Raw genomic sequence first — 27646 nt, forward strand, 5'->3', positions numbered from 1 at the left:
TTTAGTTGTAGGTGAACACAATACCTTTAATTAATTTTAAGGTGCTGAGGATCAAATCCAGTGCCTCATGAATGCTAGGCTCTATCTCTGAGCCACAACCGCAGCCCACCAATTTGCTTTGTGGTAAGCTAAAGAACTGAACACTCAAAAGCAATAAGTGGTCAATAAGCACAGAGAAATATCCTAAAAATCATGAATAATAAGAGAAAAGCAAACTAAAACCATCATGAAAAATACTACTTCTAACCCACTAGCATGGCTAAAATTAAAAAGATAATCCCAAGTGTCAGCAAGGACACAGAGCAACTGGGACACTCATATACAGTTGATATGAGATCTATGAATATATTAAATCCTCTTCAAAAACTGACAGTTTCTTGTTCCAACATGCATCTAACCTACAACTCAGTAATTCTGCTCTCAGGTTAAATAAGTGTCCAAGAAAACTAACAATATGTATTTACAAAGACTTCTACACAAATGTTCATTGCAACTTTATCACAGCCCCAAGCTGAAAGCAACTCAAACACCTATCCACAGGTGACCAGACAGTAAGTATGGGATGAATGCGGTGACACAGTACTCAGTGACAGAGGAACAACTATCAGTGTACCATGAAGGTGGATACCTGTCAAAGACTGTGCGTGTGAAGGGAGCCAGAGTAGAGTTCATTCTCTATTATTACACTGGTCCAAAGTTCAAGAGTAGGCTGCGATCATCTATGGTGACAGAAATCAGTCTGGCCCAGACCCAAATCTGGCTCCAAAAACAAGCTGGGCAAACCTACGATGCATGACAGAGTGTGTGCCTAAGTGACCAGGAGAAAATCAAGCATGGAGAGAGGTTTACATGGGGGAACACTGGTTGTGGAAACCCACCTGGCTTCCCCATCCCCTTCCAATCCAGCTGCTTGCAGGACAGACTGGGAAGGAAGCGCCTGACCAGGAATTTGAAAGGGCTGAGTGGGAGAGTTTGAGTTTGGAAACAGAGACCAGGAATTGTGGGGTCCGCAGGCAACTTAGCGGGCTAAAGACAGGCTCCTCCACCACACAAGTGGAACCCAGAGGAGACTTCTGGGGTGCATTCTTCCAGTGTGTACTGGCAATTGCTGGACCCTGGAGGTGCACTGACTTAAAATCTCCAGACCAACTAGCATTCAGCAAAGAGACTAGAGCACACCTGGCCTACAACCTGCATCCAAGAGTTCCTCCTCCAGGGCTAGCCCTCTCACCCCCACAGCCCCACCCTGACAGGGAACAAGCATCATACTCCCAACAACCCACCTCACCCTGAGAAGAGAAGCTGAGAATCTTCTGAACTCCAACACAAACAATAGTTCAATGTTTCATCAAGATCTTTTTTTCTTTTTACTTTTCTCACATTTCTACCATTTTTGAAATCAATTATTTTTCATGCAACAGCTTATTGAGGACTAGAATGTCTGAATAATATATTTCAGTTTTGTTTTGTATTCTTCTTACCTATTTTTAATTATTTCTTCAATTTTTGTTTTATATTTTTCCTCTCACTTATCTGTTTCCCTTGATTCTCTTTTCTCCTAACATCCAACCTCTATTATTCCCTCTCACTCTTCCCATATTTTTTTATTTCTATCTTCTCTTCTCCTTCCTCTTAAACATCACATCCTACACCACTTCTGTTCTTTGTCCACCCTCTGAAATTGTACACCCCTGTGCAAACTTGCTTTTACTGTAGGCAATAACTGACACAACCTCATAGTAGGAGCTGTCTGTCTGGTTTAAGGCTGGTTATTGTTTGCTGTGTATTGGTTGATGTTATTATTTGTCTCCCTCTTAAAGGTGAGGTACTAGAAACCTTCAGGGGTACTACGGTGACAGAACTATGGTGACCGAACAGTACCAAGCCTTGCCTGTGGCAGAGAAGGGAAGAGGATACTTCCTGGAGGTGACAGAATGTCCCACCCTGTCTTGAGGCAGGGTCACACACTATCACCGAGAGTCTAGCAGATCACTGAGAAGGAGCAGTCCCAGCAACTCTCACCAACCAGCAGTGGTGACACCCAAGTTCTCTTTCTTCCTCGTACTCTGTCCATTACGCTGCCTCCACGACATGAAGTGCAAAGGAAGCACAGCAACTAGCCACTCAGCCACGAAGATGGCCACTGGCCCCAGCCTCCCTACTGGGGACCACACACACTACGCCACCACCTCAGAAGTCCTCGTATCTTTTGGTTCTTAGGATACAGTTTTCCAAAGTATGTTCTTCCTGTCTTGCCCCCTGTGTCCTGTCAGCTGCCAAGTTCTGTCTGTAAGCTCTTTTGTTTCTTCTGTTCCCAAACCGTGACCATAATTTTAGGCTCTGTCTGTCTCTCACCTGGATACTAAATAGTGTCCTGAAGAGTACCATCTACCCCAAACAGTTTTGCTTTTCCCACCAGGAGGCTGCTAGACCACAGAAATGGACACTTTCGGACTGTGACCAACAAGTCAGAGGCTCTGAGTGCAGGACCACAGTTTAGCCTAGATCCCTGCTGTGGTCGAATGTGGCTTAACTCTGTCCCCCTCCCCACAAAGGCCATGTGCTAAAGGCTTGGTGCACAGGTGGGATTAGGAGGTGGAAGCACCTTTAAGAGGTGGGGCCGAGTGGGAGGCCCTTAGGTCACTGGGGACTCTGACCCTTTGGGCATCCTCACAAGAGGGCTGTTATTCAGGAGCAAGCCTGGCCCCAGCCAGCTCTGCTTCCTGGTTTGAGACGTGACTATTTGCTGACATACGCTCTTGTCATTACCATCCTCCACGGGGCCCTTACCACAACTGAGCTGACATGGCACCATGCCCTTAAACCTCCAAAACTGTGGGCCACTTACTTCATAAGTAGCTGCCTCCGGTGTTTAGTTATAACAACAAAAACTGACTTGTATCAGCCAGGCAGCAACAGACTAACTTGACTACAATCTCCTTATTTAAGTGGGGATGTGTGTTAAGTGTGGGTCTCAAGGACCTTGGGCACCATCCCACCCACCTCTTCTCTAAGGGAACAGAGGACTCCTCCACCCAGCTCCCCTGGTGGCCAAGGGGGCACCTCCTCCCTTTCTAGGCCACTGCATGAGTGAAACCCACTCTCATTGCACACTGTGACTTGCTCTTTGGGCCAAAGAACTTTCCTTTCCTTCTTGTAAATTCAGCTTCCCACTTAAAATCATGTGTTTTTGATCCAAACTCCACAGGTATTTCCAACAGGAACTCATTCCAGTTACCTTATTTCACTAGAGGACCTGGGTAGAGAATTCCCCAAGTTAATTTTGCAAATTCAGGAGTAAGCTGTGTTTGTGCAGCGCCACTGAGTGGCCCAGAGGGATCTCATGAATGGGGCTGAGGATGGCCGCCTGCGCAGGCTGTCCTTCCTCCCCAGACCAGAGGAGCAAGAAGGGAGATGGCTTACCGATCACTCGGTGGTTGAAGTAATCAGGCAGCATCCGCTCACATACAGCCACCAGCAACCAGAAGGCCTCCTCCTCCTTGGCATACAGCAGCAGCACAGAGGTCAGGATGTTCATGGACTGTGGAAGGCCAGAGGACGGGCCGTCACAGAACAGGCCACGGGGCACCGCGAGATTAGAAACCCACCCGCCCAGGGCTGGGGGTGTAGCTCAGTGGCAGAGCACCTGCCTACCATGTGTGAGGGCCTGGGTTCCCCCCAAGCACTACAAAACAAAATAAAAACATGAGAGCACTGGGTGCAGTAGCACATGCCTATGATTCCAGTTGCTCGGGAGGCTGACGCAGGAGGATCGCGAGTTCAAAGCCAGCCTCAGCAACAGTGAGGCTCTAAGCAATTCAGCAAGACCCTGTCTCTATAAAATACAAAATAAGGCTGGGGATGTGGCTCAGTGGGAAAGTGCCCCTGAGTCCAATCCCCACTACAACAAAACAAAACAAAACAAACAAACAACAACAACAACAAAAAAAAACAACACATGAGCCCAAATGGTCCACAAGAGTAAAGATTTTAGGTTGAGAGACCCAGTGTGCCCCAACCATACTGACACGTGGGGCATGGAATGGACCATGGTGTGACATTCTTTCACAAGAAACATTCAGTTGAGCAACTGGGCACCATTTGGTCCCTGTCCCCCACCTGGTAATGCTGGATTTAGCTGCGATGTGGGGTTAAATCAAATCCAGCTAGTCTATGTTCAGACAGACAGACACATAAAACTGCATTTACCCATCAATTTTGCTTATTTACAGGAGAATGAAATTTAAAATCTTAAGTTTTTAAAAGTCAAAAGCCTCTCCAATCCAGTCTTGTGTTGGGTTTCTGCTGTTTACATTTCTTTCTTTTTGAGTTTGTTGTCTACAGCCTTCCAATCAGGAAAAGGCAAGGTGTTCCTCCTACCCCTGTTCACATTTCCTGAAGCAAAGATATCCGCCCTGACCATCTATTCTCAATTTGCATGACCATTTCAAATAACCCCTATGATTTCTGTACAAGTCTAGAAGTTCCATTAGCCCCTTCTCTTCTTGGCTGGGTCTGAAGGGGCCGTAAAGGTGGCATTGGCCTGCCTGACACAGTGGCACATGCCCATAATCCCAGCAGCTCTGGAGGTTGAAGCAAGATGACTGCAAGTTCAAAGCCAGCCTAAGCAACTGAGCTAGACCCTGGGGATGTCATTCGGTAGTTAAGTGCACCTGGATTCAATCCTGATACCAAAAAAAAAAAAAAAAAAAAAAAAATCCCAAAAGGCACTGCCCTGTCCCTGGGGAGGGGGAAGGGGGGACAGTGGAGGAATTTTAAAGTCTCAAATTATCTGCAGTGTGACTAGATATGGATGCTTTCCTGCGGCCCTTTTGGGGCACATTCTTTCAGGGAAGGGACCAAGGACTGTGCCTTCACAGGACAGTCGCCAGGACTAGATGGCTGAGAACAGAATAGAAGCCCCACGTTGGTTGACCAGACACAGACTGAAGGCCTCTGTGCCCGGCACTCCCACTTCACCTGGCAGTAGCCAATCTTGGGGTTCCGGTGGGCGTAGGCTGTCAGGACCCTCCTCAAGGCTGCGATTCCAGTCTCGTTCTGGAAGGCAGGGTGCTCGGGCAGGGAACGGTGCAGGTCCCGCTCGATCTCCTCGGTCACCAGGCAGCACCGTCCCAGGGACTCCTCCACCAGATTCCCATAGTAGCCCGGGTGTGAGGCGAGATCCGTCACAGCATCTGGAGGTGCGAGAAGCAATGTTTCAAGGAGAAATGACCTGCCGGGGGACCCCAGTGGGGTCTTGCTGCTCGGTGAGGGCCATAAAATACCTTGAGACCACACACAAAGACGTCACTGCTGTCATGTGGCCTAGTCCAAAAGCAAAAAATAAACAGGGGAAAAGAAGTCTTTTCTAAAAAGAACCTTATGTAAGGAGGGGTGGGGGAAAGCTCATATTTGAAAAACTTTAGGCCACACCTGCCACAGACACCCGGTTCCCTGAACTACAGCAATCCTCCCTCCACAAAGGAAACCTCCCGTCCCTAAGAAGACAGTCCTTCATGAACTGATGCTCCAGTGCCCCATATCGAGATCTGAAAATACAGCCCTGTGTGAAAACTGTGTGCCTGTGCAGGTATATTAAAGACCCCGAGGATACAGAGCAGGGGCATTAATAGGTGGCAGCTTCAGATGCTGGGATTGTAAGTAATGCTACTGTTTCTTTATTCCTCTGTTATTTTTCCACTATAAATATACACTGTGTGTGTGTGTGTGTGTGTGTGTGTGTGTGTATGTTGTGCTGGGGACAAAACACAGGACCTTATAAATGCTAGGCAAGCTACTTCCTCAACCATTTTTTAAAAATATTTTTAGTTGTAAATAGACACAATACTTTTAGTTTTTATTTCTTTTATGTGGTGCTGAGGATTGAACCCAGTGCCTCACACACACTAGGCAAGCATTCTGCCACTGAGCTATAACCCCAGCCCCATCCTCAACCATTTTTGAGACCGGATCTTGTTAAGTTTGCTGAGGCTGGCCTCTTATTTGTGATCCATGAGGATCACATGCCTCAGCCTCCTAAATAGCTGGGATTATAGGTGTGAACCACTGCATCAGCTATCCACTGTAGAGTGAATATACTATACAGAACTTATATCAAATTGAAGATAAATTTCAAGGTAACTTTAAAAAGGAAAGATTTTAGTGGCACAGCTCTGGTGGGCAGCCGCAGAAACCAGCTGGGAGGCCTGAGGGGTGATGACCCAGCCAGGACAACAGACAGTGCAGAGACACGGACGTGTGCCCAACAATCCAACGCACGCAGTGGGCAGAGACCCCAAAATCTATCTGGGTGTCTGGGGCAGGAAAGGGGAGGGGAGACAGGAGGAGAGGAGAGCGAGCAGGGTAGGGATGCTAGCAAGAGGCGGATGGAGGGAAGGCTCCAGCCCTGGAGAGCAAGTGAGGAGGGGGCAGGTCCCCAGGCCCACCACCAGGGGCACTGCTGGGTCATCTCGGGAGGGGGCCTCACATGCCCCCGGGGCACCCTGAAGGCGCAACAGACCCCACTGGCTGGCAGGGCCTTCCCCTCCTGCCCCTGGGTGCCAGGTGCTTTGCCTAGTAGGATGGACCTGCTCATGGCGGATGCAGATGAATGCCTGCCCTGCAAGTCCCCAGAGAAGTCTGGCCCCGTCTCAGCCCGTCCATCAACAACATCCTGATGGACTCCTAGATGCTGCCCAGGGGCCTTCAGGCCAGAGGAGGCCATCTCCACATGTGTCAAGTGGTGGAGGAGGAGGAAATGGACAGAAGGGAGACCTGCCTCTTTGGATGCCACACATTTTGACAGAGGAAGGACGAAGAGAAACGGCCCAGAGGGGTTCATTCAACACCATGGTGCTGACAGCTCTGGGCTCTATGTAGCCCACTTCAGAGTTCGTGTCCTAAAGCGACTTCACTCCAGATTTCCTTGACAGATTCTCAGCACTAGGGACAGAACTGCAAAGTCGCTCTTGAGGGACAGAAGATGGCTTTTGCCTGGGCCTTGTGGAAGAGCACTGCTGCCCAGAGTCTCGGGCCTCGACTGGGTCTCACAGCTGACCCAGGAAGGGTCCCAGGTACATGGCTGACCCAAGATGGGTGGCACTGCCCACTCTACACGGCTCACACGAGGTGTTCCCAGGTCTACTCCAAAAACAACATGTGACCTCAAGACACTTACCTGAAAAAAGGAGCCAGAGCTTTCCGCGTAGGGACTCGGGGATCCCCATAGCTACCAGCTTCCGGATCTTCTCTGTGCGGAACATACACACGGTCCTGCCGTACTCCACAAAGTGGTCACTCCACAGGCTTATTTTGATCTGTTCCCTGGACTGGAAAAGAAAACACTTGTAAATGTACAAAGAAGCCCATCCTCAACTTGTGGAGAAAACAAGGCCTCTGCCTACTGGGGATCTTGGGTGGCAGGAAGCTACACCCATATTCGGGGAGGTACATTTGAACCTCTAACTCGGCAGAGGACGCCAAGATAGACAGCCCAGTACTGGCCCTCCAGAGTCCAGAGCCCAGTGGGAGCATCTACACAAAGAAAAAATCTCCCTGGCAACCTTGATAATAAAAATAGCCGGGCACAGTGGTGCAGCCGCTTGGGAGGCTCGTAAGGTCAAAGCCAGCCTCAGCAATAGCAAGGCCCTAAGCAACTCAGTGCGACCCTGTCTCTAAATAAATACAAAATAGGGCTGGGATGTGGCTCAGTGGTCGAGTGCCTGAGTTCAATCCCTGCTACCAAATAAATAAATAAAATACACCCACCCAAATACTAAAGTAGCACAAGTCAGACAGGAGGATGGTGGACTGGGGGACATTAGGGAACCCTGGGGTACTGAGATGATGAAGGCAACTGCTCAAACACAGGCCAGCTCAGGTCACAGGGAAACAAGAGGCATCACAATTTGCCCTGAGCTCCCTGACAGCCAGGAGGAAAATGGAAACCTAAAAAGATTGCTCTCAGTATCAGAAATAAGACAGACACTATTTCTCTAGATGACTGAAAATATTTTATCCCTTGAGAGCAGGAATGGTTAGGGCTTTTAAATAAGATATTTACAAATGCTTTTAATAATCTGCATTCTCCAGTAATGGGAGAAACACATAAGCCTAATATTTTCCTGCACTTAGGAAATTGTTTATTTAAGGAATAATTCATATATTGACATATTTATTGATATGCAAATATGTAGACATGTATCAAAATACATATAATATATATAAAGCAAATGAAAAGGTTCAGTGCAGATAAATAAAACTAACAATGATTACACAGGAGCCTCGGTGACGGAGAAGCCGCCTGGGGTAATGACGTCTGCAGCCCCCCTGGTCCCCATGGTTGTGACATTGCCAGTGCTCTAGTCTCTTAAGTGCCTTTTGTAGTCTATTTACCAAATTGGAGTCTCTTTGCCTCACATTTTCCAAATAAAGAAAAAACTATAAATGTAGCAAAAATAATTTTAGTATTTAGAGGACAGGCGATCCTCTGTCCCCGAGGACACACAGTGGGACCCTGTGATGCGAAGTTCACGGGCGCTACTGGCTGGAGGGAGCAAGGCCTGTTGTGGAAACCCACAGGGCCAGCACGGCCAGCTGCCCAAGCCCACACAGCAAGACAGCACAGAGCCACTGGAGGACCTGGGGAGAGCCGGCCCCCCGCTGCCTGAGCCCTCCAGGGACCCTCGCATCTTATGCCCCTGAGGAGAAGAGGGAGGAGGAGCACGTGCTGCCCCCGGCCACCGGCCACCTCTCTACCCTACTCCTCGGGAGCTGGTGCTCAAGGTGTCGCACCCACCGTGGTGGTCACTGCCCAGCCACCAGTGGCACAGCAGGCCAGAGCGGCCTCACCCACCAGACGGGAGTCGGGGCTCTGGCTGCCCGACTGCTGGAAGACGGCGGTCAGGGGCCCGGGGTGCAGAGGTGAGCTCTCGTCTTCATGCTCCTCACCGCTCTGAGAGGACACTATTTCAAGATCCCCAAACTTGTGGCCACTGCACAAGCTTGTCGAGTAAAACACAGGTGACGTCTGTCCGGCCAAAAAAACAGGAGAGGAAAACATGCACCCTCATTAGGTATTAATTAAAAATGCATTTAAAAAAATATATTTCAAAGAAAGTTCTAGAAGGTGAGACCCTGGCAGACCCGGGTCCGTTTCTGCAGCCATCCCATCATAAGGATGACGGAGCACCTTTCTCAGCAGGTTACATCTGTTCCCACCCAGGGTGTGGCAGCACCCCTCAACCTGCGAGGAAGGAGGGCGCCCGACAGTCCCTCCAGCCCGACACCAACCTAGGCAGCAAACCACCAGCCCCACAAATCGGGGGGCACCCGCTCAACTCTACAAGCTGTGGGGCAACTCCCAGCAGCCCCTGTCTTATGCAATGCCCACGCAGGACACCCAGCACACCAAAGGTGACACCAGATTGATGCCCCTGGCCACCGGAGACCAGTCATCTCCAACACATTCTCCCTCACACCCGAATGGTCACCTTTCTACACATGTGCTCGGAGCCCATTGCCCCAGGGGTGTGAGAGAGGGACTGTCACGTCAGGGAAAGCCACCATGCTGCATGCTCCTACCATGTCCTTGTCGCTGGCTGAGGTGTCATAGTGCACAGGGTGGTTGGCGTGGACCTGCTTCAGTCTCTCAAGCAGGCCCTCCACCAAGTTCTCTCTGTCCTTGAGCTCGATGAACTGGAAGGCCATCTTGCTCCTGATGCTGACGATGATGGGGTTGGGCAGCAGACTGGTGTCCTCCATCTTCTCGATACTCACTACCTGGTGCAAAAAGTGGCACACAAAGGGGAGGTGCTGAGAATGAAGCTGACCATGCGTTCTGTGCACGTACGAGTAGGTAACAACGCCTCTCACTGTTACGTATGAATGCAACGCATTAACGAAAAAACTGTCTTAATGACACAGAAGTACTGCAAAAACAAGGGAGGCAGGCCTCCACGTACGTGCTCATAAATTATTCTAAGATAGAACAATGGCAATAAGGACCTGGTGCCAAGGTTTAAAAGTGTGCAATCACAATCCCCAAAAGGTGGAAGCAGCCCAACTTCCAGGGACAGAGGAATGGATAAGCAAACCATGGTGCAGGCTACCATGGAATATCATTCAGCCTTCAAACAGAAGGGAATTCTAACATATGCTACAAGGTGGATGAATCTTAAGGACATTATGTAATGGAATAAACAAGTCACAAAGTGACATACTGTATGAGTCTACTTACAAAATGGTTAGAAGCTAAATTTTATGCTATGCATGTTACCAAAAGTATTTTTTTATTTATTTTTTACTATAGAAGTCATCTTGTGGATTTCTTGCTCCACTGATAATAATACTTGCAAAATAAAGACATCTACTGCAGAATAATAATATCATGGTGGTGGGAAATCATATGAAGGAAAAAAAGTTTTCTAAAGAATCAGGCTCAGGGGCTGGGGTTGTGGCTCAGCGGTAGAGCGCTCGCCTCGCATGTGCAGGGCCCTGGGTTTGATCCTCAGCACCAATAAAAATAAATAAACGAAATAGAGGTATTGTATCCAACTACAACTAAAAAATAAATATTTAAAAAGAAAAAAAGAATCAGGCTCAGGACCTATGCTACAGGAAGCAAGACCCAGAGGTCTTGATGTGTACGACAGCTGTGGTACCATCTCAGCAGAGATGCCTGAAGCTGAGGACTGAGTGGCTTGGATGTAGCAGTCAACTCAGGTTGCCCACCCTCCCATTTCCAACAAGAGAAGCATAGCCCCATGGGAGGGACTGGAGCCTCATAAAAGGAAGCATTTTTAAGTTTTTAACTAAAGTTCCAGGAGAGTATGAAAGCCAAACAATTTGCCCTGTATTTTCAAAAGGTGAAGCTTTTACAGTTTGCCTTTTTCTTTTTTTGGCAATGAAAGGGGAGGATCCCTTCCTAAGAGCTGTTGGAAAAGCTTTAATTGCTAGGCATGTACTTTTTAATAACAGCTTCATCAATAATGTGGAGGTTGGAGTATGCTCTTCTTCCCCATCACTTCTAGGCAACTTCCGGGTTGCCATAGCAATAGCAGGAAAAACAATGGCCAAATGGGTAAGGGTGTAATTCAGGTCTTCTTCCCTCCTAAAGCCTGGTCATCTAGATGTCCATCTTTAGAAGGTGAGACAGTGCAAACGTCCCCACTCCCTGTTCCCATCTCACAGCCCAAGTTGCTCTGGCTGTGATATGGCTTGAGTGTGTCCCCCAAAAGTTCTTGTGTTGAAGCTTGGTTCCCCCATGGGGCAGTATTAAAAGGTGGTGGAACCTCTAAGAAGAAGGCCTAGTAGGAAACAGCTCTCAGAAGGGATAGGGGACCTGGTTAGTTCCCACAGGAGGGGCTGTTATAACAGAATGGTCCCACCCCATTTTCTGGCTTCCTGTCTTACCATGTGATATTTCCTGTCTTACCATGTGATCATCCTGCCTCTGGGATACTGTCCACTATGAGGTCCTCAGTGGAGTTGACCTGGCACCACCTTCTTGAGCCTCAGGAGTGGGGGCTAAATAAGGTGGGTTTTTTTGTTTTTATTTATTTATTATTATTATTATTTTTTTGGTTAGTAAGCGTACCCAGCATCAAGCATTTTGTTTTCGTTTTAGCAACAGAAAATAGACTCCATGACATGGGTTCAAATGACAGAAGGCCGCCTCAGAGGTGCACAGTAGGTCAAGAGGTGAGGGGCAGGGTCTACCTCTCGGAGTGGAAGGACGACATGGCAGCAGCCATCTTCTCTGCTGGCAAAGCAGATGTAGCTGTCAGAGGCAAACATCCGCCCCACAGTGTGGCAGCGACTGAAGGGCGTCCAGAGGGAGCAGTCCACCACAGCATGCAGCTTCTCCTTTCTTGGCAGCCGGAAGAAGGCTCGGAAGAACTCGTTCTGTGCTCTGGCCTCCAGGTCCCTGGGGACAGGTGGGGAGAGATCAAAAAGAGGTGGAAAGATGAGCAGAAACAAGACTGAAAAGAACGACACTTTTGAACTCACTGGCACAGCTTGACAGTTTAGTGACTGGAAAAAAAAAATGCCACACCCCTCCAGAGCCTGTCAGCCCCACAGCCATCCAGATTCACAGCCAACCTTCTGAGCAAGTACCAGGAGCAGGGCACACTGTTCCCACCAGGAAGAATTCCATGAACTCCTTCCCGGTTTGAGTAACTTTGAGAATTACCACAAAAATGGCAGAAAATCCAAGTGTGGAAAAGTCAGATGATAAGTGTAACAGGTGTCGGTGAAGAGGCGGGGAAACGGAAGCGCTCACACGATGCCAGTGGGAAGGTCACATGATGCATGCACCCTGGCAAACAGCAGAACCCACAGAGGCTAGAGTGGACTCCCTGCCCACCTGGAAATCCCCCTCCTGGGTGAGCATGCCTAACAGAACCGAGAACTTACGTCCACGAAGCGCACCCAAATATTCACAGCAGCATTATTCACAGCCAAAAGGTGGAAACTACCCAAATGTCCACCAGCTGATGAATGGATAAATAAAATGTGGTACCTCCCCTAAAACAGGGTAGATATTACTCAGCCATCACAGGAAAGAATGAATGGAAGGAGCTTGGGAACCTTAGGCTGAAGGAAAGAAGTCAGACACAGAAAGACCACGTGTTGCCGGATTCCATTTATAGGAAATGTCAACATAGGAGTCGACAGAAAGGAAAATAAGGAGTGGCTGCTCATGAACATGAGGCTTCTTTAGGGGGTAAGAAAATGTCACATTGCTGTGGTGATGACTACAGGGTCCCCTGGATACTGTAAAAACCTGAACAGCACCCTCCAAAAGGGCTAATTGTTCATATGTGACTATCAAAAATGGAGCCAATGACTGGATAAAAAAATGTGGTATATATATACACAATGGAATATTACTCAGCAAAAATGAGAATAAAATCATAGCATTTGCAGGTAAGTGGATGGAGTTAGAGAAGATAATGCTAAGTGAAGTTAGGCAATCCCAAAAAAACAAATGCCAAATGTTTTCTCTGATATAAAGAGGGGTAGGGAGGGGGAGCATGGGAGGAACAGAGGAACTCTAGATAGGGCAGAGGGGTGGGAGGGGGAAGGGAGGGGCATGGGGTTATTAATGATGGTGGAATGTGATGATCATTATTATCCAAAGTACAGGTATGAAGACACGAATTGGTGTGAATATACTTTGTATACAACCAGAGATATGAAAAATTGTGCTCTATATGTGTAATAAGAACTGTAATGTGTTCTGCTGTCATATATAAATAAAATCAATAAATAAAGATCACACATGGCAATTAAAAAAAAATATGGAGCCTGCCTTTTCTCCAGAGGAGCACCAGGGAGCGTGAGGAAGCCACGTGCACCGCAGAAGTTCACACACTGGAAGAACAGAAGGCGAGGTCCCTCAGGATGACACCTGGTCCCTGAGAGCCAACATGTCCAACACCTTTACATTTAAATCTGAAAAAGTTGCCCTCATAGCAGGCGAGGGTAGAACGGTGGGAACAGGGGCTGGGGAGAGGCTGACCAGTGGTTCTGAGTCAGAGAAGGGGCAGGAAGTTCAGGTGTGTGGGCGCAGAGCAGGGGACCACAGGCACCAACCCCACGCCGTGCACTTCAAAAGCTAGACAAAAGGATTCTGATTTTTTTTCACCGTAAAGAAATGATGTTTGAGGAGAAAATTATGTTTGGCCTGATTTAAACTTCACGTAATGTATAGAAGAATTCAAACACCAGAGGATTTCCTATACACACGAACAATTCTTTTGTTTTTATGTATCCGTTTAAAATAAATTTAAATAATCCAAATGAAGTGAATTGGAAAACTGACACAATTGTCCCCAAACACGCTGGCCACATGGCTTTAAGGGAAGTACGGTGGAGGCTACTCCTTCACACATCTTACAGATGTGCTTCTGGCACCCATGAATTCCTCCCTCGGGGGACAGTGCCCTTTCCCCTCAGGAGACGGTGGAGCACACGGCGGGAAGTGGCACATGAAGAAGTCATCAGCACAAGGCCGGCAGCTCGTCCTGGCCACCCGAGTCTTGAAGTGAAGAGCGAGGTGTTCAGGAACCTGAGGCCTCCTGAGTTCGGCAGCTTCCTTTCCAGTGCCCCTGCCGCCTCAGCCGCCAGCTGGGTTCCTGGGCCCCTCCGCGGCCTCGGGGCAGGTGGGTGTTCTACACACCCAGTGTCCACTGTCCCTCTGGGCGCATTTGGTAACCAGAGACCAGAAATCTCCAATACAAAAAAGAAAGCAGAAGAAGAACTTGCGACCTGCTTTCTTCCCCTTTCTGTAGAAAGCAGTCTGCTGCCACTTACTAAGCATGTGGGATACACATAGTGACATTTCTAACACAAGTGAAGTGAAACAGTGACCTGGTGAGAAAGCGGCTCTTCGTGGAGACCAGAGACCACCCTTTAAGTTCCCAGGCAGGTGGTAGTTTTGATGCTTAATGTATCAATTCCCTTTTCTGAAACCCAAGCTCGCTAGCCACAGCGTGCCTCTCGGACCTTCTGTACTTACAGCCTCTGCTTCTCCTCCATAGACAAGCTCACGCCCCAACACTGAGAAGGTGGAGCTGACAGATCTTTGAGCCACCGCAGAGGCACCCCCAGGAGGACAGAGCAGCTGTAGCCTGGTGCCTGCAGGGCTGCTGTGTGCACAGGACAAAGCTGTCACACCAGGAGAGCTTCAGCTGAAACCAGCACTAGAAGGTGCCACAAACCACCCTGACTTAGCACACACCACTGGATGAGCCTGTAATCTCAAGTGGCTCAGGAGGCTGAGACAGGAGGATCACAAGTTCAAAGTCAGCCTCAGCAAAAGTGAGGTGCTAAGCAACTCAGTGAGACCCTGTCTCTAAATAAAATCCAAAATAGGGCTGGGGATGTGGCTCAGTGGTCGAATGCCCCTGAGTTCAATCCCCAGTATCAAAAAAAAAAAAAAAAAAAAAAAAAAAAAAGAAAAGAAAAGAAAAGAAATAGAAAAAGAAAAAAAAAGTGCTGATCAGAATGTGAAGAAACAACTGCAAGTTTGTTGATGCTAAAATTAATACATATAATCTCACATGCCAATATGCAGGAAGTTCTAGACTACTATGAATACCTTTCAAAACCCCAAGTTTAATTTCTAAGACTTCAGACCCAATAAACTTAGATGTAGATAATTCACTTGTTTTTCTACAAATCCAGACAATTTGTCCCTAATGATATAGGTAAACATGAATAGAAAACAGGTTTCCTTTCTCTTCTCCCATCAACCTTAAAGAATGCATTTAGGAAGAACTCCATCTGGGTCTTACATGCCAACTCTCACTTCATCTCTGGGCTCGGTGCACATACATGGGCCTGCTATATGTCTGCCTAAGGCTGTGTGGAGGCCAAATGCTTCCCAGAACTCAAGCTGTGCTGCAGGCTGGGGCAGATCACCTCCCCTGTTAGATCAGCATTTAAGTGTTTCCCATTTGCACACTAGATGAGATAGCTGAGCCACCACCCCTGCCCTTCTGGAATAAGGGAGGGCCAGAGGTCCTCTGAGGTCAGCCTGCTTCCTACGGGACACACACCCACCCCAAATTCATGCACTGTGCACTTGAACCCTGGGAAATGCCAAGGATAAGCAATCCAGAAACAGGCAGAAAGCCCAGCCACATGTGGTGTTCCTCAGAGTCCTAGTCGGCACAAAAGAGTCTCATTTATCAAATGTTTGTGGCTCGAAACGTCTTTCCTGTGATGGCAGATGGCAGGATGCTGCTGCCATGTGCCCCCTTGTACAGCACATGGCGGGGAGCCCAGGACCAATTGCAGGATGGGACACAATGCTCACCTACCCTCAGATAATGGGTGCCATGTGAAGGTGGCCTCCAAGGACACCAGAGCCCCCTCAATTACTTTAGAAATCCCATCTACACCTTGAAGAGACCAGGACCTTGACAACATAGGGCATCTGCTGTGGTCTAGATATGAGGTGTTCCCCCCTCCAAATCTCCTGTCAATGCAGGAACATTCAGAGGTGAAATGACTGGATTATGACAGCTGTGACCTATTCAGCCCCTCCTACTTTGAATGGACTAACTGGGTGGAAAGTGTGGGCAGGTGGGGCCTGGCTGGAAGAGGTGGGTCACTTTGGGCTGCCCTGGAAGGATACATGTTCCCTGTGTCCCCTTCCCACCTTCTTGCCATTCTCCTTTGTCCCCCACTAGGCATGGCCTCTTCCATCTGGCCATGCTTCCCACGTGCTAACAACGGAGCAGTCCTTCTCCATGACACTCTTTTGCCATGATGTGCTGCCTCACCTTAGGCCCAGAGCAATAGACTTGGCCATCTATGCACTGACACTTCTGAAATCATGAGCCCCAAATACACTTTTCCTCCCCTAAGCGGCTCTTGTTAGGCATTTTGGTCACAGGGACCCTAAGCTGACTACACAGAATCCGTACACCCTTTTCACTCTAGAGAAAAGTTCCGTCTTCATGATCTTCCAGCCATCCTGCCCCAGAGACAATCACCTGAGCAGACCCCCGCAGCTTCAGAGCTGTGGTGGGGGAGATGCGGTCTTCCCCCGAGAGGTGGGGCTGGCAGGGCTCAGGGGCCCCAGAGATGTCTTACTGCTCATGTTCACAACAGCCAGATGGAAGAGGACATGGCTGGTGGGGGGCCAAGAAGACTGGCAGGAAAGGGGATGGGTAGGTGGGGGAAGACTAAAGTCGGGTGCAAAATCTGACAGCCAGGGACGAGGGTGCACTGCTGAGGACACTCACCCCTGGGGGCCACTGCCCGCCTTACACACCGACAGAGAGAAGGTTTACTGTGGGAAAGTGTCCACTCACTACACTGAGTTTCCTCCGGCATTTCCAGCAGTGGGAACAGATGCAATCAGATTTAGGAAGACTCTCACCTCCACCACCTCCTCTCATTTCACCCGAGATTCCAGATTCAGGATATGTTTTGTTTAGAAACATCAGGATCAATCAACCCCTCCCCTCGGTCACTCTGCCCCCTGCGCTCCGGGATGACAACCTGAGAAGCCCGGGGCCAGATCACTTTGTACTGTGAGCAGCAGATGAGCCCTGAGCCTGCAGCTCTCCCTTGTCCCATCTCGGGACAATGACACACAGCTCATGCTCTCAGTCCCCTGCACGTATGTGCCATGCTCTGTCCTGGTCCATAAGTCCCACTGGAGTGACCAAGGGACAATGGTGACTGATGGGACATCAGATGCTGCCTTATCTAGTCCGTGGCCCCATGGGCACTATTTGAAAGCTGTTATCTGGGACAGGAAGTGAAAGGGGACCAGCTACAAAGGGCTGGGGGCATTCCAGCATGTCTGCTGTACCCTGAGCACGAAGAGCTTGTTTTCCTAAACTTGGAGACCTGGGCTCTCCTGGCAGGAGGCCACATGGACTGTCATTACCTGTTTAAACCAGTGTCACCATGACAAAGGCTGCAGAGGAGAACCAGCACGGGGCTCTGCTTTGGGAGGAAGTCACTCACCCGGCAGTTGACAGCTGGGGGCCAGAATCCCACTCCGAGCCCCAGGGTCAGCCCTGGGTACCCGTGGGCACAGGAAGCTCAACCACTGGCCACTCCAAGAAACTTTGTGTCCTTTTCTCTAACAGAACCCAGAGTAGAAAGTGGGGGGAGGTTGGGGCAGCCTTGTGGAATCACCCTGAGTTCTGCAACAAGAATGAAGATGCCGGCGCCGATTATCTTCCTTCCAAAACACGTGATTTGCCAGAAGGGAGTGAGGTGCTACGGACCATCCATCTTCCCCGTTTTTTCCTCACTTTGCCCCAAACCCAAAATGCCACACCTGAAGTGGAGCTTCAACAATGGTGAGGACATCACCTGAATCCTGCTGCCTGTGGGGCCATCAGCACACACCGGCCGTCAGCTGTCAGCTGGCCTCCCACGCCTGACACTAGCACAGGAAAGGATCAGGCTTTAACTAGCGGTGGGTGTGAGCCTCATTATGCATACACCCCAAACTCGCTTCCTCAGGCTGCTGATGTGTGTACCTTTTCATTTTTAACAGAGCTTTGTCAGCTGGAGTCAAAGGACTTGGATACCAACTATCTCAAGGACACAGGAAAACACACAGGACAGCGTGGCTGCCACCTTACTGGGTTGTCTCAGATGTAGACCATATTAGGGGTCATGGAGCCAAGAGGGACATGAGCCCTTGGGATTAGGAATCAAAACTAAATGTCAGAGCCCCAAGAGTCTCTTTCATAAGGAAATGACACCAAGAACCACTCCATCTTCCAAAAGAACTGTCACATCATCAGAGCTGACCCCAAACCATGTGGAATTCATTGGAATCTTACCAATTTTGAAAAAACAAAAAGAAATCCAGACCCCAATTGGAGGAGGGGCAGAGCAGAGCCGCCGCACGCGCCCGCAAGGTAGGCAGACCTGTGACCGACCAGAACAGGCCCAGCGGCCCACAGGCAGGATAGACACGTCACCCCAATTGGAGGAAGGGCCCAGCTGCCGCCCGCAAGGTAGGCAGACCGCGAGTCCCAGAGAAGGGGCCCAGCGGCCCGCCGGCCTAGTTGAAAGATCACCCCAATTGGAGGAGGGGCACAGCCGCCGCCGGCGCCTGCAAGGTAGGCAAACCTGCAACCTGGAGAACAGGCCCAGTGGCCCGCCAGCGTGGTAGACAGATCACCCCTATTGGAGGAGGGGCCCAGCCGTTGCCCGCGAGGTAGAGCAGACCACACGACCTGGAGAAGGGGCCCAGCGGCCCGTGTGATAGACAGATCACCCCAATTGGAGGAGGAGCACAGCTGCCGCCCGCCCCTGCAAGGGAGACTTTGCAACTATACAACAGCAATATAAATATATAGGGGGAAAATTCAATAACACAACAGTTTCCCCAAGCAGAAAGAAACGCAAGCAGTATGAAAAGACAAGGAAAGAAAGGACCACAAGCAATGCAGGTCAACTCAACTTTAGAAGAGGTAATAGCTGCAGCAGATGGAATGTCAGATAAAGAATTCAGGATATACATGCTTCAGATGATCTGGAGTCTCAAGGAAGACATTAGACAGCAAAATCAGACAATGAAAGATCACTTCGACAATGAATTACATAAACAAATCCAAGAAGCAAAAGATCAACTAAACAGGGAGATAGAGGTTATAAAAAACAAACAAACAGAAATCCTAGAAATGCAGGAAGCAATAAACCAACTTAAAAACTCAAATGAGAATACTACCAGCAGAGTAGAACACTTAGAAGATAGAACATCAGACAATGAAGACCAAGTATTTCAACTGGAAAAAAACGTAGACAGCTCAGCAAGACTCTTAAGAAACCATGAGTAGAACATCCAAGAAATATGGGATAATATAAAGAGACCAAACTTAAGAGTCATTGGGAGGGCTGGGGATGTGGCTCAAGCAGTGGCACGCTCGCCTGGCATGCGTGCGGCCCGAGTTCGATCCTCAGCACCATATACAAATAAAGATGTTGTGTCTGCCAAAAACTGAAAAATAAATATTGAAATTCTCTCTCTCTCTCTCTCTCTAAAAAAAAAAAAAAAAAAAAAAAAAACGAGCCATTGGGATACAGGAAGGTATAGAGGTCCAAACCAAAGCAATGAGCAATCTGCTCAACAAAATAATATGAGAAAACTTCCCAGACTTGAAGAATGAGAAAGAATCCCAAATCCTAGAAGCCTACAAGCCGCCGAATGTGCAAAATCATAAGAGACCCACACCTAGACACATTATAATGAAGATGCCCAACATACAGAATAAGGAGAGAATTTTAAAAGCTTCAAGAGAAAGGAAGCAGATTACATTTAGGGGTAAACCAATCAGGATAACAGCTGATCTTTCAACACAGACTCTGAAAGCTAGAAGATCCTGGAATAACATATTTCAAACGCTGAAAGAAAATGGGTTCCAACCAAGAACTGTGTATCCAGCGAAATTAAGCTTCAGGATGGAAGATGAAATTAAAACTTTCCACGATAAACAAAAGCTAAAAGAATTTGCAGCTAGAAAACCATCTCTTCAAAACATCCTCAGGAAAATATTACAGGAAGAGGAAATGGAAAATAACAATGAAAACCAACAGTGCGAGGTAGTACAGTAAAGGGGAAAAAATAATCAAAGAGGAAAAGCAAACCATGTTAAGTAACATAAATAAACAAATATGGCTGGAAGGAGAACAATCCATATCTCAATAATCACCCTAAATGTTAATGGCTTAAACTCACCAATTAAGAGACACAGGCTAGTAGAATGGATCAAAAAAAAAAAAAAAAGATCCAACAATATGCTGCCTACAGGAGACACATTTGATAGGAAAAGACATACATAGATTGAAGGTGAAAGGTTGGGAAAAATCATATCACTCATATGGACTTCGGAAACAAGCAGGAATGTCCATACTCATTTCAAATAAAATAGATTTCAAGCCAAAGTTAATCAAAAGGGATAAAGAGGGACACTACATACTGCTTAAGGGAACCATACACCAACAAGACATAACAATCATAAATATATATGCCCCAAACAATGGTGCAGCTATGTTCATCAAACAAACTCTTCTCAAGTTAAAGAGTCTAATAGACCACCATACAATAATTATGGGAGACTTCAACACACCTCTCTCACCACTGGACAGATCTTCCAAACAAAAGTTGAATAAAGAAACTATAGAACTCAATAATACAATTAACAACCTAGACTTAATTGACATATATAGAATATACCACCCAACATCAAGCAGTTACACTTTTTTCTCAGCAGCACATGAATCCTTCTCAAAAATAGATCATATATTATGTCACAGGGCAATTATAAAGGAGTAGACATTATAAAGGAGTAGAGATAATACCATGCATCTTATCTGATCATAATGGAATAAAACTGGAAATCAACAATAAAAGAAGGAAGGAAAAATCATGCATCACTTGGAGAATGAACAATAGGTTACTGAATGATCAATGGGTCATAGAAGACATCAAGGAGGAAATTAAAAAATTCTTAGAGATAAATGAAAACACAGACACAGCATATCAGAATCTATGGGACACAATGAAAGCAGTGCTAAGAGGAAAATTCATTGCCTGGAGTTCATTCCTTAAAAAAAGGAAAAACCAACAAATAAATGATCTCACACTTCATCTCAAAATCCTAGAAAAAGAAGAGCAAAACATCAGCAAAAGAAGTAGAAGGCAAGAAATAATTAAAATCAGAGCTGAAATTAATGAAATCGAAACAAAAGAAACAATTGAAAAAATTGACAAAACTAAGAGTTGGTTCTTTGAAAAAATAAATAAGATCGACAGACCCTTAGCCATGCTAACGAAGAGAAGAAGAGAGAGAACTCAAATTACTAGCACACAGGATGAAAAAGGCAATATCACAACAGACACTTCAGAAATACAGAAGATAATTAGAAATTATTTTGAATCCTTATACTCCAATAAAATAGAAGATAGTGAAGGCATCGATAAATTTCTTAAGTCATATGATCTACCCAGATTGAGTCAGAAGGATATAGACAACCTAAACAGACCAATATCAATTGAGGAAATAGAAGAAACCATCAAAAGACTACCAACTAAGAAAAGACCAGGACCGGATGGGTATACAGCAGAGTTTTACAAAACCTTTAAAGAAGAATTAATACCAATACTTTTCAAGCTATTCCAGGAAATAGAAAAAGAGGGAGAACTTCCAAATTCATTCTACGAGGCCAACATCACCCTGATTCCTAAACCAGACAAAGACAATTCAAAGAAAGAAAACTACAGACCAATATCTCTAATGAATCTAGATGCAAAAATCCTCAATAAAATTCTGGCGAATCGGATACAAAAACAATCAAAAAAATTGTGCTACATGATCAAGTAGGATTCATCCTTGGGATGCAAGGCTGGTTCAATATACGGAAATCAATAAATGTTATTCACCACATCAACAGACTTAAAGATAAGAACCATATGATCATCTCGATAGAAGCGGAAAAAGCATTCAACAAAGTACAGCATCCCTTTATGTTCAAAACTCTAGAAAAACTAGGGATAACAGGAACATACCTCAATATTGTAAAAGCTATCTATGCTAAGCCTCAGGCTAGCATCATTCTGAATGGAGAAAAACTGAAGGCATTCCCTCTAAAATCTGGAACAAGACAGGGATGCCCTCTCTCACCACTTCTGTTCAACATAGTTCTCGAAACACTGGCCAGAGCAATTAGACAGAAATTAAAGAAATTAAAGGCATAAAAATAGGAAAAGAAGAACTTAAATTATCACTATTTGCAGGTGACATGATTCTATATCTAGCAGACCCAAAAGGGTCTACAAAGAAACTATTAGAGCTAATAAACGAATTCAGCAAAGTGGCAGGATATAAAATCAACACGCATAAATCAAAGGCATTCCTGTATATCAGCAACAAATCCTCTGAAATGGAAATGAGGACAACCACTCCATTCACAATATCCTCCCTAAAAATAAAATACTTGGGAATCAACCTAACAAAAGAGGTGAAAGACTTATACAATGAAAACTACAGAACCCTAAAGAGAGAAATAGAAGAAGATCTTAGAAGATGGAAAAATATACCCTGTTCATGGATAGGCAGAACTAACATCATCAAAATGGTGATATTACCAAAAGTTCTCTATAGGTTTAATGTAATGCCAATCAAAATCCCAACAGCATTTCTTATAGAAATAGATAAAGCAATCATGAAATTCATATGGAAAAATAAAAGACCCAGAATAGCAAAAACAACTCTAAGCAGGAAGTATGAATCAGGTGGTATAGCGATACCAGACTTCAAACTATACTACAGAGCAATAGTAACAAAAACAGCATGGTACTGGTACCAAAACAGGCGGGTGGACCAATGGTACAGAATAGAGGACACAGAAAGCAATCCACAATATTATAACTATCTTATATTTGATAAAGGGGCTAAAAGCATGCAATGGAGGAAGGATAGCATCTTCAACAAATGGTGCTGGGAAAACTGGAAATCCATATGCAACAAAATAAAACTGAATCCCTTTCTCTCGCCATGCACAAAAGTTAACTCAAAATGGATCAAGGAGCTTGATATCAAATCAGAGACACGGCGTCTGATAGAAGAAAAAGTTGGCTACGATCTACATACTGTGGGGTCGGGCTCCAAATTCCTCAATAGGACACCCATAGCACAAGAGTTAATAACTAGAATCAACAAATGGGACTTACTCAAACTAAAAAGATTTTTCTCAGCAAAAGAAACAATAAGAGAGGTAAATAGGGAGCCTACATCCTGGGAACAAATCTTTACTCCTCACACTTCAGATAGAGCCCTAATATCCAGAGTATACAAAGAACTCAAAAAATTAAACAATAAGAAAACAAATAACCCAATCAACAAATGGGCCAAGGACCTGAATAGACACTTCTCAGAGGAGGACATACAATCAATCAACAAGTACATGAAAAAATGCTCACCATCTCTAGCAGTCAGAGAAATGCAAATCAAAACCACCCTAAAATACCATCTCACTCCAGTAAGATTGGCAGCCATTACGAAGTCAAACAACAACAAGTGCTGGCGAGGATGTGGGGAAAAGGGTACACTTGTACATTGCTGGTGGGACTGCAAATTGGTGCGGCCAATTTGGAAAGCAGTATGGAGATTTCTTGGAAAGCTGGGAATGAAACCACCATTTGACCCAGCTATTCCCCTTCTCGGTCTATTCCCTAAAGACCTAAAAAGAGCATACTACAGGGACACTGCTACATCCATGTTCATAGCAGCACAATTCACAATAGCTAGACTGTGGAACCAACCTAGATGCCCTTCAATAGATGAATGGATAAAAAAAAATGTGGCATTTATACACAATGGAGTATTCCTCTGCATTAAAAAATGACAAAATCATAAAATTTGCAGGGAAATGGATGGCTTAGAACAGATTATGCTAAGAGAAGCTAGCCAATCCCTAAAAAACAAATGCCAAATGTCTTCTTTGATATAAGGAGAGTAAGAACAGAGTAGGGACAAAGAGCATGAGAAGAAGATTAACATTAAACAGGGATGAGAGGTGGGAGGGAAAAAGAGAGAGAAGGGAAATTACATGGAAATGGAAGGAGACCCTCAGGGTTTTACAAAATTACATACAAGAGGAAGTGAGGGGAAAGGGAAAAAAAAACAAGGGGGAGAAATGAATTACAGTAGATTGGGTAGAGAGAGAAGAGGGGAGAAGAGGGGAGGGGAGGGGAGGGGAGGGGAGGGGAGGGGGGATAGTAGAGGATAGGAAAGGCAGCAGAATACAACAGACTCTAGTATGGCAATAGGTAAATCAATGGATGTGTAACCGATGTGATTCTGCAATCTGTATACGGGGTAAAAATGGGAGTTCATAACCCACTTGAATCAAAGTGTGAAATATGATATATCAAGAACTATGTAATGTTTTGAACAACCAACAATAAAAATAAAAAAAAAAAAGAAATCCACCAAGAACATTTCATTTTTTTTTTCTTTTTGCTCACTTGGGGCAACACATGATCAGTTTGAAATAAACATGCAGAGCTGGAAGGGATCTGAGATCTTTCTGAATACACTAAACGCTAAGCATGGCTGCTGTTTATGGACCACTAATTAGGAAGACTTACCCCTCCCCCGCCACATTCTGAAGAAAGTGCATGTGTTTAGGGAATAAGAGATCTTCTGTTTTTTAAGTGATTCTTTGTATTAACACTAAACACTAGACCTTACAGCTTTGAATGAACTGCAGGTTGAGTTGAGCTTATTCAAAATGCTTTGGACCAGGAGAGTTTCAAATTTCAGAGTTTTTCAGATTTTACAAGATTTAGGTAGACTTTACCAGTTGAGTATCCCCAATTCAAAAATCAAAATAAAAAAATGCTCCAAAATTAGATTCCAGAACATTTCAAATTTTCAGATTAGGGATGCTCGATCTGTCATCATGTCATCTAGCCCACGTAATGCAGCTCAGAAAAATCATCAGATTCTGCTGATGGCCCTGCAAAGACTCTCAGATGCTGTAGGACTGAACCGCTTCACAAGCAGAAGCAATATAGCCATGTTTTCCTCATCTCCTGGAATAGTTTCAAGAAACATCAATTTAAAAAAAGGTGGGGGGCAGGAATGTTAAAACAGATAAACATTTTGTAAGTAAATGACTAACATTTCTTTAAAAATAGAAATACTTGATCTGGCAATTCCACTTCTGTGTAAAAAAAATACTTCAGAGAATTGAAAGCAGGCGTCAGAGAAATTAGTGCCATGCCCACGCTCTCTGCAGCATCATTCCCAGCAGTCAAGAAGCGAAAGCAACCTAAGTGTGCACGTGCAGATGAGGGGGATCAACACAATGTGGTGAACACGTACAATGGATTATTCTTCAGCCCTGGAAAGGAAAGAAATTCGGACACATGCTATGTCAGAGATGAACCTTGAAGACATTATATTAAGTAAAATAAGCCCAAGGAAAAAGTTAAATGCTGTCCACTTGTGCGAGAGATCCAGTAGATTTCACAGACAGTAGGAATGAGTGTCATCAGGGGCTGGGGAAGGGTGAGTAGGCAGTTAGCGTCTAGTAGGTAGAGTTTTAGTTTTACCAAGTAAGAAGAGCTCTGGAATGGGCAGTGAGAAAGGTCATGTGCCAGTGCGAACGTACCTAATGCCACTGAACTGCAACCTGAAAATGATGATGTTTCCATTATAATGACTAGCAGTCTCAGATCAGTAGTGATTCTGTCACTATATCAAAAAACTTCAGCCAGAACAGCACTCTATGGTTGCTCATTTCTCTAAGGATCTTTCATAACAGTTCACCTTGATATCAGTACTGCAGTTAGTTACCCAGTTATGATCCACAAACCTGAAATCAATGTCCAGCTCAAACATCATGTTTTGAACGTCTGAAGATAAAGCTGAATTCCTTAAACTGACATGGTAAGCAACTACCCTAAGAATCTCCAGGACTGGTGTTGACCTGGGTCAAATTGTAAAGAATACTGGCTTATTCTGTTGATGACAAAAGTATCAAAATAATTTCAAGTGATTTAATATGAAAAGATGAGGGCTGTGGCTTAGCTCAGTGGTTAGGCCCTTGCCAACCCAGGGGCCTGGGTTCAATCCCCAGCACCACAAAAAAAAAAAAAAAAAAAGATTCCAATGCAAATACTATGCCATTTGCCATTTTATCAAAGAAACTTGAGCATCCACAGAGGCTTGGAACCAATGCCCTGGGGACACAGGGTAAAGACCTCAAAACCTAGGCCAACCAAAGCACATGAAAGGGCCACACAGTGTAAGGACACCATGGGACTGAAGCTGTACCTCTTGGTGATCTGGCTTGGCTCCTGCAGATCAGGGTCCAGGTCAAAGGCTTCATTATCCAGCAGCCTCCGGAGCGTCACATCTGCCAGCTGCTCCATGATCTTAAAGACCTCATCTAGGTTCAGAAACATGGAGAAGTCGCGCTCCTTATTCTGCGTGGTGATTCGGATGGTGTCTGTCAGAAAGACATTGGATGTCCTTTCCAATTTCTGGATATCAACCCAAGGGATGACAAGTTTAACTGAAAGAGAAAAGATGCAAATTCAGATTGCACCATAAAATTTGAGCCAAACTGGAATGCATCAGCAAGTAACAAGCCAAAGTCTTATTTTTTCATTGAAGCTAAATTGCAAATGTCTTCGAAGTCAGCACAGGGGAGAGGAGCACAGAACTGCCTGACAGCTTCTGGTGGAAACCCAGCTCACGTGCCAATGGTTTTCTTAAAAATGAAGTGAACTCTCCCAGGTTGCCGGCTACTGCGTACTTTCAAGGAACATCATTTTGGGATACCAACAGCATGCATCTTCAAAAATATTTAAACAGTCATGCAAAAGTTTCTCAGCACAAACTCTAGTTTCAAAGCAGCATTCACAGATCAAGGTATAGGAAAAAGGAGTGTGAAAAAGGATTATTCATGATCTTCTTTACAGAAACAGGCTGAACATGTAGTCTGTGTCAGATGACTTTTGTTGTGCTGTGAAGATAGAACAAGCAGTTTTTATAAAAAAACTGTATTCTAAAGTAATACAGCACAGTCAGGCATAGCATGTGTACCTGCCAGCTACCCAGGATCCCCAGGCAGGTGGGAGGCTTGAGCCCAGGAATTTGAGGCCAGCCAAAGAGTTTGGGCAACAAAGAAAGACTATCTTTTAAGAAAAAGAAAGTAGGTGCTGGAATGTGGCTCAGTACTAGAGCGCTTGCCTAGCATGTGTGAAGCCCTTGAGTTTGATTCCCAGCACTGCCAGAAAATTAGCCAGGTGCCATGGCACACACCTATAATTCCAGGGACTTGGGAGGCAGAGGATCCCAAGTTTGAGGCAAATTAGCAAGACCCTGTCTCAAAAAAAAAAAAAACAAAAACAAACTTTTTTTAAAAGAGGGGGCTCAATAGTTGAGAGCCCTGGGTTCAACCCTCAGTCCTACAAATAATAATAAAGTAATATTGTACAGGTAATACAATTTTAAATATTTTTAGTTGTAGATGGACACAATACCTTTATTATCTATTCATTTATTTTTTATTTGGTGCTGAGGATCAAACCCAGGGCCTCATACATATGAGGCAAGTGCTTCACCACTGAGCTAGAACCCAG

The 27646-nt window shown here is 45.7% G+C and overlaps 1 protein-coding gene across 4 annotated transcripts in view; it reads right to left on the reverse strand.

The window, feature by feature from the left end:
* Window positions 1–27646, reverse strand: part of Tbc1d8 (TBC1 domain family member 8) — a 121034-nt gene that overhangs the window by 14658 nt on the left and 78730 nt on the right. For all 4 annotated transcript variants that reach the window (XM_076832519.2, XM_076832518.2, XM_076832520.2 and 1 more), the window contains exons 5-11: window positions 26334–26574; window positions 11719–11926; window positions 9583–9780; window positions 8855–9028; window positions 7178–7328; window positions 4981–5195; window positions 3424–3541 (exon numbers count right to left, since the gene is read on the reverse strand). In XM_076832519.2, the coding sequence (XP_076688634.2) occupies window positions 3424–3541; window positions 4981–5195; window positions 7178–7328; window positions 8855–9028; window positions 9583–9780; window positions 11719–11926; window positions 26334–26574 (1305 nt within the window). The remainder of the gene's footprint in view (window positions 1–3423; window positions 3542–4980; window positions 5196–7177; window positions 7329–8854; window positions 9029–9582; window positions 9781–11718; window positions 11927–26333; window positions 26575–27646) is intronic.

Source organism: Callospermophilus lateralis, chromosome 14 (assembly GCF_048772815.1).
Source record: "Callospermophilus lateralis isolate mCalLat2 chromosome 14, mCalLat2.hap1, whole genome shotgun sequence".
NCBI classification, from domain to species: Eukaryota; Metazoa; Chordata; class Mammalia; order Rodentia; family Sciuridae; genus Callospermophilus; species Callospermophilus lateralis.